Source organism: Narcine bancroftii, chromosome 11, assembly GCF_036971445.1.
Source record: "Narcine bancroftii isolate sNarBan1 chromosome 11, sNarBan1.hap1, whole genome shotgun sequence".
Classification (NCBI taxonomy): Eukaryota; Metazoa; Chordata; class Chondrichthyes; order Torpediniformes; family Narcinidae; genus Narcine; species Narcine bancroftii.
In genome coordinates, this window is record NC_091479.1 from 77,352,302 (window position 1) to 77,369,221 (window position 16,920).

The following is a 16,920-nucleotide window of genomic DNA, read 5'->3' on the forward strand; positions in this document are numbered from 1 at the left end:
TAGTTAAAAGTTTAAACTGCTTTTGATTTAATTTTCCAATTTAGCATGGTAGATGACCCTGCCAGCCCATGATAACTACCACCCAATTACACTAAATTCACCAACTAATCCCATTTGTTTTTGGGAGTTGGGAGGACACCAGAGCACCTGTAAAAGGTGTTTAACTTGAACATAGATAACTCTTTAGAATGACTTGCCTTTGAATTTTTATTTAGAAAAGGTTATCCACTAAAATAATGAAAGGCATAAATGTAAAACCTACCAGCTAGGAGTTTTTCCTCCAATAAATCTGCCTCATTGCTGACTGGCGTACTGTTATTAATCAGTGGCACCAATTTGGACTGCACAGCTGTCACTATAAGGAGTAAAAGAAAAATAATTCAAATCAATATGCAGAAGTAAATTAACAAAACTTGTTTGCAAAGATGCCTATGAAAAGAGAACAAAGGAAATAAGTGCAGAAAATTAATTCACGGGCATGATTAATCTCTCACAAACACATGACAGATTAAATCACTTGCCAAAACGCGTGTCCTTGTGGATTAAGGTGACTGAGAAAAAGATGGTCCAAAGATTGAAACTTGGTTTCTTATTCTCCCCATGAAAACCTTTGTGGGTAGAAATATTTAAAAATCATTTGGATCAAGGAGAGGAAAGGATTTTATGCTTTTAATTTAAAAAAAAAGTCCTGTGAATGCAGCATTTATTAACTGATAATAAATTTACATTTTTAAATGTAGACGTACAGCATAGTAATTGGCCATTTCGGCCCGTGAGCCCGTACTGCCCTATTATCGTTTTGAACGACGGAAGGAAACCAGCCCCTCCGGAAAAAAACCCATGCAGACATGGAGAATGTACAAACTCACAGCGTGAGATTCAAACCCATGTCCCGATCGGTGGCCCAGTTGAGATATATATTATATTACGGATCATATGGAATTGTTGATATGAACATTATTGATCGCATTAAATTTATTTTGCCTGTTCAGTTCTGTTAAAAGTCAGCTGGACATTTCCTGCAATTTCTTCAGTTCAGTATTTCTAAATTATGACACAGTTCTACATTTAAAGATCACAGTCACCTTTGTGTCATTTATGTCCCAATAAAATGCATCAGAACATCTATATATATCCAACACATTTCATTGCGATCCAAGTTGTTTCACTGCTTAGCCAATAATTTTGCACCATACAATAAATTTGTTTCAATAATATTGCATCCATTTTAGAAGTTAAATGTTATTTAAAATTAAAATAATTTTATATAAAAAAACAATTTGCACATGTCTACCCTATAGACATTTGAGATGGTTACCAACATGGAAGCTTTAGGGGTCTTTTAAAAGAATCAAAGCAGATTCTGAAAAATCAGGCAGTTCTTTTTGCACAGGCATTCTCCAGTATCTGGGTAACTGCTTGTGCACTGCAATTACCAGTTTTGATTGGCTGTGATTCAAGTTTCTTCGTCATCTGTTCTCTGAACTGTTGTTGGAGTTGCTTCTGTCGAAGTTTCCGTTGGTAGGTGGGATCCAGATCAGTGTTGTAATCTGTACTGCTGAGTAAACACAGCCATCTAATGAATAGCTACATACACTGAATCATTAGCCCCTCAATTCAAGGACAAATTTCCATTTTACTGACTGCTTTGTGAGATGAAATGCCATCGAATTTTCTAGATTTACCACTATTGCAATGTCAGTTCAGTACATTATAACATGCAGATGTGAGAAAAAACTGCCAGAATTTTTCACTATCCAATTACTCTCTCTATACTTCACACCTGACATTTAAAGTATCAATAAGTAATTTTCCCCCTCAGAAATATAGCCAAGGATAACAAATACAATTAAAAATTGAAATGACTGAGCCCCTTTGATCCATTTACTTGCTCTCCAGATTCAGATTCAATTTGTGAATGCAATTTCTTCTCCAATCCATGAATAATCTGGGCCTCTGATTTCTTCAGGCCCTCAGAATTTATTTCAATAATATTGCCACTACCATTAATTGATCGATAATTGTATCTCTCTCCCTTTTAAAATCAATGATGCTACTATAACAGTATCCCTGTTAAACAAAAGGTGAAATTGATGGATAAAGTCATTCGTTTTTCTCCCTTGCTTCTCTGAACAGAACTAGGCTGCATCCCACTTTTAAAGATATTGGACCCATTAGTTTTTCTTGCTATTTTTGACAGATCTAGTATTACATTTTTCTACCTTAACAGCAATGCTCCTATTGTATCCCATTTTGCTATCTTTACCCAAGGAATGATATAATTAATATAAAAAAGTTCATAATTGCAATTCCTAAGGTGGCAGACGAGATGTGTACTCTGATTTAGATAAATGAGAGTAAAATGTACAAAATTGTGACATGGCTAGGCAGACTGATGAAGAGGAAGTGGTTTCCCTTGGATGTAGTAGTCTAGAACTAGGCACTCAGATTCCAAGGTAAGAGATAGGCAGTGACGATGAGAAATTCCTCAACTCAGCGTGGCAAATTTAGAATTTGTTTCCAGAGGATTGCAGAGATAAAGTGAGATAGAAATCTAGAAACCAAAGAGAACAATTGATGTGAGGAGTATGGTATTGAAATCGATGATCAATCATAATTGTATTGAATTGGGGAGCAAGATTAAAGGGTTAAATGGCCTATTGGCTCAGATTTATCTTTCTGATATTGATAACTCAATTTTGTCCCAGGGATCTACAGTAATAATTTATAATTACATTCATATCATAATCACAGGTTAATATTGTTTTTTGACAGGACCCAACTTTTCCTTTTTATTCTCTTTTTTGCACGTTAGACCTATTTCCAAAAGAAGTTTTAATTGATTTTAATCTAATTTTTTTTTCCCCACTGCCTTTCTTTGCCTTTCAACTTCATCAGTACAATTTTTATAATCTTGGCTTGATGGAATAAACAAAAAAAAACTTGAATATGCTGTAAGCTGTCTTTCCATTTAAATCAATGGAAGTTGGAAGTCCAGGACATACTAATGTTTTCCCACAAATGACTGTTCTTGTGCGACCTGCTAAGCATTTCCAGTTTTTACATTTTTCTATCTATGGGGAGCATGGTTACCATAGGGCTATTAGAGCATCAAAAACAGGGGTTCAAATCTGGCGCTGACTGCAAGAATTTTGTGCGTTCTTGCTGAGACCTGTGTTGATTTCCTCCATGTGCTCCAGATTACTCCAACCCTCCAGAAATCAAGGGTTTGTAGATTAATTAAGTTTAATTGAGCTGCAAGTGTTTCATGAGCAATAAAGGCCATTTATCTTGTGCTACTAAATTTTTTTTTTAAAATTACCTCTAAACTGATTTTTACAAGATATTGGCTTATTAAATGCCCCTTGCAAATCCAGAAATATTGCATCCACCTATTTTCTATCTTGCTGGTTACATTATCAAAAACACAAGATTTTCCCTCTTATAAACTATCCAATTTCCTTTGTGGCTTGTACAACAAATGTCAGACTTTTCCTGGAAAACCTCCCTTTTCTTCACAAGATCAAATTGATTATCAAGGAACTGCTGTAGAATTGAAGATATTTCGGAAGATTATCACTAATATATTCACATTCTCATTTAGAACCATCGGTGCAGCTGACCAGGTTTGTGTCTCATATTTGTCCAGACTTCAGATTTATTGACAGAGTACTTACATGATATTACATACAACCCTGAGATTCCTTTTTCCTGTGGGCCAGGCACCAATTGGTAGTGCAAAAAAATAAACTGTACAAAGCACAAAACATGCAAACACACACAGAACTATAAACAAACTGACTGCAGTACAGAGAGAAAATCAATAAAGTGCACAAATAAGAGTCCCTAAATGGGGGTCTGATTGAGGAGTTTGATGTTGGAGGGGTAACAGCTGTTCCTGAACCTGCTGAGTGAGTCTTGTGGCACCTAGACCTCTTTCCTGTTGGGAGCAGCGAGAACAGAGCATGTGGGTAGCTGGGTGGAGGGTCTTTGATGATTGCTGCTGCTCTCCAACACTCAATAGTGGGGTTTTGCCTCTGCTGACCTTAATGTGCTCCAGATTACTCCAACCCTCCAGAAAGCAAGGGTTTGTAGATTAATTAAGTTTAATTGAGCTGCATGTGTTTCATGAGCAATAAAGGCCATTTTCCTTGTGCTGCTAAATTTTTTTTTAAAATTACCTCTAAACTGATTTTTACAAGATATTGGCTTATTAAATGCCCCTTGTAGTATCCACTACATTTTGGAGGGCTTTACACTCGGGGGTATTATTGTTTCCATACCAGACTGTGATTCAGCCAGTCAGCACACTTTCCATCACACCTCTGTAGAAATTTGCCATGGTTTCTGGTGCCATTCTAAACCTCTGCAAACTCCTAAGGAAGTAGAGGCGCTGACGTGCTTTCTTCACGATGCTGTTGATGAGTTGGGCCCAGGAAAGATCCTCCAATAGAGACACCCAAGAACTACTTCTGATCGCCAATGATCACTGGATTGTAAACCTGTGGTTTCCCTTCCTAAAGTCAACAATCAGTTCCTTAGTTTTGGTGACATTGAGTGCAATTTTGTTGTTGGTGCACCATTCACCACCATCCTATATACTGACTCATCTCCTTCCTTTATACAGCCCACTACTGTAGTATCGTCAGCAAATTTGTTGATGTTATTCTCATACCAAGCCACGCAGCTATAGGTGTAAAGTGAGGTAGAACATAGCCTTGTGGTGCTATGATACTGATGGAGGTGAGAAAATCCATGATTCATTTACACAGTGAGGTGTTCAGTCCAGGTCTTGGAGTTTGCTGATCAGTTTTGAGGGAAAGATGGTGTTAAATGCCGAACTGTAGTCAACAAAGAGCAACCTGATGTATGCATCTTTGCTGCCCAGGTGTTCCAGGGCTTTGTGTAGAGCCAGTGAGATGGCATCCATCATAGACCTGTTACTATGATCGGCAAACTGGAATGGATCCATGTCACTGCTCAGACAAGAGTGGATATACTTTATCACCAGCCTTTCAAAACGCTTCATCACTATTCAATGTCGATAGTCATTAAGGCAAGTATCTACACTCTTCTTGCGCACTGGTATGATTGGCGTATCATGCCCTGCGGAGTGAGATATTGAAGATACCCATGAATACGTTGGTAAGTTGGCCAGGTACTCCATCTGGGTTGGATGCTTTACTCGGATTCACTCTCCTGATGGCAGTATGCACATCATCCTCACATATGGACAGGATGGGACCATCAGGGGATGTGGGGTAGCAAAGGGGAGGTTCTTTACTGTTACTGTTGTAGGCATCGTGGAGTTCCTCTGGGAGAGAAGCTTTGCCATCTGCTACTTTACTGGATTTGGTTTTGTAACAAGTTATGGCATTTAGGCCCTGCCACTTTCTCTTTAATGATACTAATGAATTTAAGTTTCTTAGTGTAATTAGACCACGGGCATCCCTCCATTCTGCTACATTTATGGTGCCTTCCGCCATGAAAATATAATAGTTTAATGGCTCAGTCATTTCTTAATTCCTAATTTTGTCATCATCTTTAAAAGACCTACATTTAACTTTGCTATTCACTTTTTTTCTTTACAAGATCTTACAGTCTTATATTTACTGATTTCCTGGATAAGAAATGTTTGTTTAATGCAATGGTTAGGAGGCTTTCCAAATTCTTCTGGCATCCAATGAAAGATCAAATCATATTTACTATTCTCAAGCTCATTTTAAATTGGTTTGAATTTCCCAATTACAGAATAAATGACAGCAGTGAAAAGTATGATTATCTAAATATATTAGAAGTATATCTCTGGTAAATATGCAGTTTTCTTCAAGTAAACATATTTACTATTTATAAACCTTATGGTTTGATGCTCATTTATCACATTCAGCAATTCCATTTGGATTTCTGTTGTGGCAATAAACCATGCAGGGATAGTTTCTTTATAAATGAGTGCAATAAGAACAAGAAATAGGATGTATAGGTCTTCAGGCTCTTTGAGCCAGCCCAGACATCAAGATCATGGATGATCTTCTATCTCTGAAGTATTTTCTGGAATTATCTTCATAATCCTCAAATCCTCTATGTTTAGAAACAATTGACCTATGTACCCTCCAGGGTACATAATTCCAAAGATCATTACCAAGGTGGAGCTCACTCGAACGGTCCACTGGAGGCCTGAAGGAGTCAGACCTGTCCGCTCGACCCTTTGTAACCTGGAATGAGCGGATCCAGCAGGCCTGATCACTCGAGACTTGCTAAGGTTAAGGCCGAGTGCTGCCGCTTCATCCTGCCAGAGCCCAACAGAGCTGAAGTCGGATCTGTCCAATCAGCCCACTCACTGCCTGTTCGCCACCCGGTGGAACTGGAGGTTGTTTACTCACCTGCTTGCAGCCTGAAGAGACTGACCCACTGTGCTTGACTGTTCACTACCAAATGAGACACGATCTGAACGTCTATTTGCTTCCGGACCAGACTGAACCTGATCACCCGCAACCACGTTACTCCGTCCCTCAACACTGAAGCTAGGAAACAGAAAACATGTAGGCATCTCAGTTAAGTTAAAAATATTTACCTGTGTGTCTATCCAGCACGACAACTGGGGGACTCAGCCAAACTCACTACTTCATCCCTCAATGCTCCCGAGACCAGGTACATCTTTCTCTGACTGATAAACCAAATGACAAACACTGACGCTAAATCACCACCCCACTAGGCCATTGGTGAAGTGAGATGGAGTATCTTCCAAAACCTCCGTTCTTTAAAATTAGTTCCATTGTCAGATCACAAGATCATCCCAACTAAAATGCCTCTGGTCAATGCCAGATCCTTATCAAACAGGACGTTTATCCTTAAAGACTTCTTCACACTCAAGGTTTGAACTTCCTACTATTGACAGAAACCTGGTTAAACACTGGCAAAATTGCTCCATTGCATGAGCTTTGCCTGCAAAACTGTGACGTTTAGTACGCCCAGACTCTGGACAGGGTGGAGGGTTTCGCTGTTGTGTTCAAAAAGCAATACAGATGTTGTTTATTGAATTTTGGTTATTTTTCCTCCTTCGAGGTCCAACTAATTAAAGGGGCCACTGTTAACCCCTTTTTAATCGTTCTGATATATTGCCCACAAAAAATACATAAGGATTTTATCACTCAGACTTCCTTTCAAGCACCATGCCCAATTTCAATGGAGTTCTGATTTTCAGTGATTTCAATATCCAATTGTGTTGTCCAACCAAGCCTCTTGTAAGCGAATTCATGAACCTAGTTGTGTCTTTTAACTTGGAATTGTTTCCAACAGGATGCACTCATAAGCTGAACGTACTTTTGACCTAGTCCTGTCTTCCGATTTATCAATTAAATTATCAATTTATCAATCAGTTAATACCAGTGTGTCGGACCATACTGTAGTTACTTTCGACCTAGCCCTGCCTCACTCCCCAAACAAATCTAGTCTTACTTTACGCAACTCCCGCTACATTAACTCACAGACCGCAAATAGGTTCTCAGAGGCCCTTATAGCAGCCCCATGAACTACCACTATGGAGGTGCTCCCTCCCCATCTCAACATGGAGGAACTTTTCTCCCTATTTAATACCACCTGTTTTTCTAACCTGAAGGCTGTAGCCCCACTTAATAAAGTTCTTCTTCAGAGATCTAAGAAATTTGGTAGAATGGACCTACAGAACTTTATATTCTACTATTGGGAAGGCAATATACAAAATCTTACATTTTGGTCCTTTCACAATCATTCTGACCGCCCATTATGGATATCAATGGAGCTGAACCCCCCTCCAAATTTTTCTAATTCAGTGCTTCATGGCTCTTCACTTCCATTCTCAACTAAGTTAATAGATAATCCAAATGTTAAATATTCTATGAGAATTTGGGCACAATTTTAAAACATTCTACATTTTATAATTTTTCTCTCTCAAATCCTATTGTATCCAATCACTTTTTTCAACCCTCTTTACATGTGATGGTATAGAGAGGGTATTTGAACCTTTAAGGATTTGTTCATTGATGGATATTTTGCATCATTTGAACAAATTACTGCTAAATTTAACTTGCCTGAATCTCTTTTTTTTTTAAGATATTCACAAGTTCAGTATTTTCATGAATCACAAGTTTCTAATTTTCTGAGAGATCCTGAATCAAATTTTGTAGATGGTTTTTTAAAGCTTAATGCCTTCTTGTGAAGGTTTAATTTCCATTATTTATGAGAAATTGTTATGTTTAATTCAGACTTCATTAGATAAAATCAAAAATGCTTAGGTACAAGATATAAATTTGACTACAATCGGATGTAGATTGGGACACAATTCTTAAGTTGGTTAATAGGTCTTCATTATCAATTACAATTCAAAGTGGTACATAGAGCACATTTATCCAAGGCTAAGTGGTCTCACTTTTATTCTGATAGGACTCCCTGGTGTAGCAGGTGTGAGAACAGATAAGTGTCATTAATTTATATGTTCTGGACTTGTCCTGGTCTAGAAAAATACTGGAGAGAGGTTTTCCATACTTCAAAAATTTTCAATATAGATTTAACACCGAATCCTTTAGTGTCCTCTTCAGTACAACAGGAGAGAATGATCCTTCTTTATCTCTGGTTCAGAGTCGCGCTATTTCTTTTGCCTCTCTTTTTGTGAGGTGTGCGATTTTACTTAAATGGAAGGATGTTGCCCCGCCTACTCGTGATCAGTGGTTGTGTGACATCATGTCCTGTTTGAACATGGAAAATATTTGTTATTCAATTAATAATTCAGATACAAGATTCCAGAAGTTATAGGGGGCCATTCATGACCATCTTACTTTATAATTTTACTCCAACATAATTACATTTTTTGACTTGTATCTTTTCCACGTTCTTTATATTAATTTTTTAAAACCATTTTTCTTTTAATTCCAATCATATATAGCATCTGGCAACACAGTTAAGCAAGGGGTTGGAGTTTTTCTCCTTTACCATTTTCCTTCTTTTGCATTATTTGAGTTTTTTTTTTCTTAAGTGTATCCTATTTAGAACAGGAATTATGGATATGATTTACAATTTATGTTAGCGTTATACAGAATGTCTTATTTAGTTTATGTAACTGTCCATATCATCTTATTGAATTCTACTTTTTTTGTTTGTATGTTCTTTATTAAAATCAATAAAAATATTTGAAAAATAAATAAATTCTTGATGATCACTTTGAGTTGATTTCAAAGCTTCCACAGACAATGATCTCTGGATTGTAACTGGCCCACCATCAGAAATGACTCATGAATGACTTTAGGATGTCAAGTGCAAATATGGCAATTTTTCTTCAGATAATTAAGTGCCTTAATGCCAAATTTAAGTGCCTGAAATACCAACCAGGAAAGGCGACAATTTCCTCTTTCCACATCAACTTTCCTGTCTGCAACTTCCTCTTTAACACCTTCATTGGGAGGACGTGATGCAGGAGCCGGCAGAGGCTGGGGCTGAGCCTGTAGCAAGCTGCTGTACCTGGCTTTCTGGACTATAGGTTCATCATCCTTCCTTTTAGCATCATCCAACTGAAAATCTGTTTGCTAAAGAAGGGAAATTAAAAAAAACAAAGTTCAAAATTTATGCTATAGGTAAATGATTCTGATCTATTGCCTATTAAATAGTAATTATTTCCAAGATGTAGAATATTTACTCTTATTTGACATCAAAGCTGGAAGACCACATTTTAGATTGATAGAAATTCAAAAGTTGCAGATGCTTGAAATCAAAAATAGTCAAAGTCTTTAAATGTTCAACTAAATTCCCGCACAGCCGGCCGAGAAAATTCAACGTTGTGATCAATGTTCTGATAATTGAAATCAAAGGAGCAGATTATTCAAGAAATAAAACACCATGGTTGAAGAAAAAGCACAATGTTGGAGAAACTCAGCAGGTCAAACTGTGTACTTTATCTTTGGCTTGGCTTCGCGGACGAAGATTTATGGAGGGGGTAAAAGTCCACGTCAGCTGCAGGCTCGTTTGTGGCTGACAAGTCCGATGCGGGACAGGCAGACACGGTTGCAGCGGCTGCAGGGGAAAATTGGTTGGTTGGGGTTGGGTGTTGGGTTTTTCCTCCTTTGCCTTTTGTCAGTGAGGTGGGCTCTGCGGTCTTCTTCAAAGGAGGTTGCTGCCCGCCAAACTGTGAGGCGCCAAGATGCACGGTTTGAGGCGATATCAGCCCACTGGCGGTGGTCAATGTGGCAGGCACCAAGAGATTTCTTTAGGCAGTCCTTGTACCTTTTCTTTGGTGCACCTCTGTCACGGTGGCCAGTGGAGAGCTCGCCATATAACACGATCTTGGGAAGGCGATGGTCCTCCATTCTGGAGACGTGACCCATCCAGCGCAGCTGGATCTTCAGCAGCGTGGACTCGATGCTGTCGACCTCTGCCATCTCGAGTACTTCGACGTTAGGGATGAAAGCGCTCCAATGGATGTTGAGGATGGAGCGGAGACAACGCTGGTGGAAGCGTTCTAGGAGCCGTAGGTGATGCCGGTAGAGGACCCATGATTTGGAGCCGAACAGGAGTGTGGGTATGACAACGGCTCTGTATACGCTTATCTTTGTGAGGTTTTTCAGTTGGTTGTTTTTCCAGACTCTTTTGTGTAGTCTTCCAAAGGCGCTATTTGCCTTGGCGAGTCTGTTGTCTATCTCATTGTTGATCCTTGCATCTGATGAAATGGTGCAGCCGAGATAGGTAAACTGGTTGACCGTTTTGAGTTTTGTGTGCCAGAATCACAGTGCGGCTTTCGCGCAAACAGAGGAACTACTGACATGGTCTTTGCCCTCAGACAACTTCAAGAAAAGTGCAGAGAACAAAACAAAGGACTCTACATCACCTTTGTTGACCTCACCAAAGCCTTCGACACCGTGAGCAGGAAAGGGCTTTGGCAAATACTAGAGCGCATCGGATGTCCCCCAAAGTTCCTCAACATGATTATCCAACTGCACGAAAACCAACAAGGTCGGGTCAGATACAGCAATGAGCTCTCTGAACCCTTCTCCATTAACAATGGCGTGAAGCAAGGCTGTGTTCTCGCACCAACCCTCTTTTCAATCTTCTTCAGCATGATGCTGAACCAAGCCATGAAAGACCCCAACAATGAAGACGCTGTTTACATCCGGTACCGCACGGATTGCAGTCTCTTCAATCTGAGGCGCCTGCAAGCTCACACCAAGACACAAGAGAAACTTGTCCGTGAACTACTCTTTGCAGACGATGCCGCTTTAGTTGCCCATTCAGAGCCAGCTCTTCAGCGCTTGACGTCCTGCTTTGCGGAAACTGCCAAAGTGTTTGGCCTGGAAGTCAGCCTGAAGAAAACTGAGGTCCTCCATCAGCCAGCTCCCCACCATGACTACCGGTGTACTTTATATAGCAAAGATAGATACCGTACATAAACAAAGTTTAGGGCTCGAGGCCTTCATCAAGGTATGATGGTTATTTTTTTTTTTTATAAATCACTCAAGAATCACAGCTGTGATTCCTTTCTGATGATTCTTGTCAAGATACCCAACTATGGATTAGTAGACAGGATTCTGCGCACTTTTATACAGATCAACAGCCTTTAATAACTTGCATGCACTTCCTGTAATTCACAAATGGACCATTGATATTCAGGGCAATTGTTTCTCAAGTACCTGTACTTGGACAGAAAAATAAAACATTGGAAGGAGTAATACTCTTGAGTTGTCTGCTGGTATCATATGCTTTTGTTTTTTTTTTGCTTGAATGATTATGATATCTCCTATATCACCATAATGTTCTTTTCCCTCCAGATAAGGAAAATGAAGTTGGGATCTTGTGACTGTTTCTTCCCACCAAGTTTTATAACTTTCTCCACAAGGTCTTGATTTTAATTGGCACTTCACCAAGTGAAGGATAAATCTCTGCATAACGGAGACAGATCTGGCGGTGTTAACTACTGTCAGTCATATGGAAATCATCAGCTTTCTTCTTGAGGTAAAAAATTGGTTTATTTGGAGAGACAATGGATATATCATGACGGCACAACCACTTCAACTGAAATGCAAGAAGTAGTGCCAAGGTATATACTTATCCTTTTCAAAGTTCAAATTTATTGTCAGAGGACACACATCACATCCAACCCCGAGATACTTTTTACTGCAGGCCAGGCAGAATTTGTGCAAAAAAAAGCTGCACTCGAGATATGCTTGCAAAAGAGGGAAATGTAGACAAGGAAATGCAAATTAATGGTGCAGTACAGAAAATAAATAAATAATGAGCAAAGTTTGAGTCTTTAAAATAGTCTCTGATTGAGTCTGTTGTTTAAGATTTTGATGGTGGAGGAGTAGCAACTGTTCCTGAACCTGGTGATACAGTTCATAGCATCGATTACCCCTTTCCTAATGGAAACTGCAAGAACAGAGCATTTCCTGGGTGATGCGGATCCTTGATCCTTGATAGTGGTCTCCAATGACAGCATTTCATGTAGATTTTCTCAATGATGGGGAGAGCTTTGCCTGTGATGTACTGGGCCAGGAACAGTACCTTTTGCAAGACTCCAATCTCAAAAGGTATTGGTGCATCCATTACCAGGCCGTGATATCGCTAGTCAGCACATTTTCCACTACACATCTGCAGAGGTTTGCCCAAGTTTTTTGATGTCATAATCAAACCCGCAAACTCCTGAGAAAGTTGAGGCATTGATGTGTTTTCTTCATAATGAAACTAGTACGTTAGGTCCAGCAAAGGTCCTCCAAGATAATAACTTCACTTTGACCATCAATTAAAAGGGTTTATTTTTGTGCAAACATTACAACATAGTTCTTGTATTTACTTCATGAGGTACTCAGTTCATATGGCCTCTCAATGAATTTGAACTCAAAACTGACTTCGTCACCCCCTTCTCACTTCAGTTGCTACATCTTATACTTCATCTGGATGCTTACTGAAGATAAGTAATCTACATGACTTTTGAAAACAGTTGAAACACAGCAGCCATAGTATGGAGATAACACTTAATTGCAACTAGAAACCAGCTCTCAGAAGCATGAGAGCTTGTATTCAAGACCACAAAACAAAGATTAACCAAACTTTCCCCCACTGTACAACACTGTTCTTCACAAATAAAAGTCCAACAATAAATGACATGGAAAATCTCACAACTCAGGAACCTTCTTGTAGCCAAGGGAATTTACCACCAAGTGAAAATCAAAATGAAATAACTGCAGATGCTGGAAATGTTAAACGAATATGAAAGGGGGTTGAGCAGCATACGTTAGAAGAGAAACAGTTATGTTGCAGGTTGAAGACCCTTCAACAAGACAGGGAAAGAGATAAAAGCAGCTTCGTAAAATGCAGGGAGAGTGAGGGAAGGGAGTTAGTCTTCCCACAGCTGGTACTTCCAGTAATTTCAGAATTTAGCATTATCTTCAGTGCGCCAGCATAGTCTTGAGGAGGTTATTGAAAATAGCTTTTAACATTCATGTCTTGAAACTCCATTCTTGTTTGTCAGGTTTTCTGGTGACTACATATTTTTTTTACTTTGGAGTCCAACAATGGACTATGAACTTGTTGCAATTCCCTTGCAGTTTAGCTGGGGAATCTGCCCACTGAAGGTGTGCAAGGTGAGATAAATGGAGACAAGTGATTGTGAGGTATATGGAAATCAACATGTTTTGGATTAAATGTGTTTTAATGCAGTTACCAGTTTAATCTTTTTGTTAAATTAAGAGAACTAGAATTTTTATGTACTTTTAAACAATCAAATTTAATAATTCACAAATTTGTCAGCTTCAATAACTTTTCAAACAAAAAAGACAGCTCTTGTTCTATCCTCGTTTATTTACCATAGAAACATGACAGCGCTATATTTTGCCGCGTTTTGAACCTGGAATGCTTTGGGCAGATGCTTCACACTACTGGATCCAAGAGTGGAAAGTCTGAGTTGATATGTACGTCAGCAACAAATACAGTATAGGCAAATTCAGTGGTGGTCAGTTCTAGCCCATTTGTGGCTTCACCCCCATCATAAGTGTTACTTTCACACAGCAATTCTCAAAACAGCTGTTCCAAATAAATCCTCACCTGTCGGGGTAATTTATTAACCATTCGCAGATACTCTTTATCCAAAATACAATTACCCAATGCGTTGCCAAAGGATCTGAAATGAAAAACTTGAATAATGTGAGGATTCTGAGTTACTCTCCCAACTGGACTAATAGAAAGAAAAAGAACTAATTTTCCATTGGATGGCTGTGCAAGTTTTCCAAATGATTATCAGTTCATTCATTACACTGTTGTCCATTATTCAGTCTGTCAACAAAAGAGTTCACTAAACTAACCCAGGTCAGGTGCCAATGAACTCCAAGTAGAGGCACTGTGTTCAGAAATTACAATACTTTAATGTTAAACGTTAAATGTTGAAGATCCATCCCCCTCTCATACTTGCCCCATTCCAGATTCAATATTTGATCATTGAAGATTTCATAATTTCTAAAGTTATAATGGTTTGTTATTAATCAAATATTCTAGTTAACATTTGGGCCTTTAATCCAATTTTCAAAAGGAAAAGCAAAGAGATCTAATTTTATTAAATCATGATTTATCAATGATTGATCAAGATCTACTTACTCTGAAGTTGTTTACCCACATTTTAAATTTTTTTTTTGTCTTCTCTAGATTTGAACCTGGGTTATACTAGGCAATACAACACTAAAGGTCCTCAATTTCATGAGCAACAATGGCTTTTACTTTAAAGGTAACGCAAAGTATTAACTGAGTGGATTCTTTCAATTTTGGTACACAATTAGAGAAATAATTGTTCAATACTTTAGAGATCGCTTCAGTCCATCAGTAACTGCTTCCTTCCTGGCCTTCTCCAGAGACATTGCCTTGGATTTCAGTCCCTCACTCACTCCATAACCAATATCTTCATGGAAACTTCCATCCTGATTGTCAAAAAAGCATCAACCTATTAAAATGCATACAACTTTACAGTATTAAACCCAATATAAATAAAACTAAAATGATTACAAAGTTGTTAATTTCCTTCTGTTGTATCACAGTCACCAGCATTTTAACAAAAACCATTTGTACCTTGAGTTGGACCTTTACAAATGCACTAACGCCCACATAAAATTTTCCATTAATGAGATCCACAAAATCTGCAAAAAGAAACCAAGTAACTAAGTTAATTCCAAAACAGGTGTAGTTACACCTATAAAACCAGCTGCTTGGTTGAAATAGTTAGGTAACAATGAACAAAATGTTTACTAGATACTACATTACCTGGTGAAGCTGGACCTCACAAACTCAAAAAATTATATTAGAACTTTAGCTTGATAATCTATTCTATAACTACTGGAAAATAACCCATTCCATTATGAACAAGTTGTTCATAATGAACAAACTCATATCAATAATGCACTGGCTCCAAAATATCTAATTTGGCAAGAGCCACAACGAAACTTATCTTACCAACATTTTGTTGTGTGATGGAATGAGACCATCCATTGTATCCAAAGAGTTCATTAGCTAGGTTGACGACCCTGTGACCCTCGATGTAGCAGACCTAATAATGGACCAAGTATAGTAAATGAATTAATGGCACTTAAAATATTTACATCATTTGTTTCAAAGTGAGAAAGATCACACAAATGAGGGAATCAAAAAGAAAACCAGAATCCCAAGCGGTTTAGTTTGCTTTGGCAGACAAGGATGCTTGGGCAGTTTTCTGTTGTACCACTGAGAAAAGGGGTAATTTGTTCAAAGGACATGGGCAAAAGTAAAGTGGTGGTGGTGGACAGGGATAAAATAAAAACAAATGTATTCAAGACAGGATGTAGAAAAATGAATTTCTTGCACCAAGAAAGGCAACAAGAGTCAGAGGCAAATTAATCCACATTTGATAATTTGATATTTTTTCTTCTCGACACTAGACTTCAAAGACATGTTCAATACATTTCTGTAAGTTTGTAATATCCTTTCAGGCATTTTGTTTTGGACCTTTAAAATCATCTATGCAATTTCTTTTTCTATTCCTCTCTCATTCGTTGACCTTCTATTTTAAATTCATCATCATTTTTTACTAGTGGGCAAAAAAAGAGTTTCTCCCATCTTTTCCTATCAAACCTTCTGTCTGTTTAAATATTGGGACTTCCATGACCTTTTGCTCAGAGGAGAATATGGCGTATTTTTCCAAAACCTCCCCATAATTGAGAAGCACGTCATACCCTGGAATCAATCTGATAAATATTTTCCATGATTTCTCCAAACCCTAAAGACTCTTTCTCAAGTATGGAACAGAAATGGACAGTAGTTGAGTTGAAGATTTACTGGAGGATAATGGTGGTTAATCATGACTTTCAAGTTTGATTTTTCTGCTATAATTTCCAAAGCCAAATATATTCTAAAATATCTCAAATAGTTGAGAATAAACAGTGAAGGATATCGATAAATTGGTAAGAAACGAAAATGTCTAAGTACTGGATTTTATGTTTTTAAGTACTGTGTCACACAATTGTATTTCACAATAATCTTTTGTCCAAGATCACAAACAGAATTGTTCAGGCAGTCCCACTGTTTTTGCCTGCTTTCTTGTCCCTCCAAACTTTTCTCTTGATAACTTAACTCCACCTTCTTTCTCCTTGTCCTGCCCCTTCTCACCTACATCCAGAATTCCTCCCATACCCTCCACAGATTCAACAGCTTTCAATTCTCTGGACCGCATTGTCTTATGTTTATCATGTACTCTCTGTACACGTCCATCCTCAATACAGAAGCCATGTTTTCTCTACACAATAAATCACATCTTGATGATGGGTTCCCCTCCTAAATGTCAACCATTTTTTTCTATTGATTCTGCTTAACCATTTGAGATCTTCTAACAAACTATATTTCAAAACAGATTTCAATATCTGCAGTCTCTTGTGTGTCTCCAATTGAATT

The 16,920-nt window shown here is 38.3% G+C and overlaps 1 protein-coding gene across 5 annotated transcripts in view; it reads right to left on the reverse strand.

Moving 5' to 3' along the window:
• The window catches only part of rad52 (RAD52 homolog, DNA repair protein), a 36,247-nt gene that overhangs the window by 4,376 nt on the left and 14,951 nt on the right, over window positions 1–16,920 (reverse strand). For 4 of the 5 annotated variants that reach the window (XM_069903532.1, XM_069903530.1, XM_069903534.1 and 1 more), the window contains 8 exons: window positions 15,451–15,544; window positions 15,070–15,137; window positions 14,803–14,921; window positions 14,059–14,134; window positions 9,358–9,554; window positions 6,381–6,521; window positions 1,437–1,558; window positions 263–355 (listed from right to left, as the gene is read on the reverse strand). In XM_069903532.1, the coding sequence (XP_069759633.1) occupies window positions 263–355; window positions 1,437–1,558; window positions 6,381–6,521; window positions 9,358–9,554; window positions 14,059–14,134; window positions 14,803–14,921; window positions 15,070–15,137; window positions 15,451–15,544 (910 nt within the window). The remainder of the gene's footprint in view (window positions 1–262; window positions 356–1,436; window positions 1,559–6,380; window positions 6,522–9,357; window positions 9,555–14,058; window positions 14,135–14,802; window positions 14,922–15,069; window positions 15,138–15,450; window positions 15,545–16,920) is intronic. The other variant, XM_069903531.1, reaches the window with a different exon arrangement.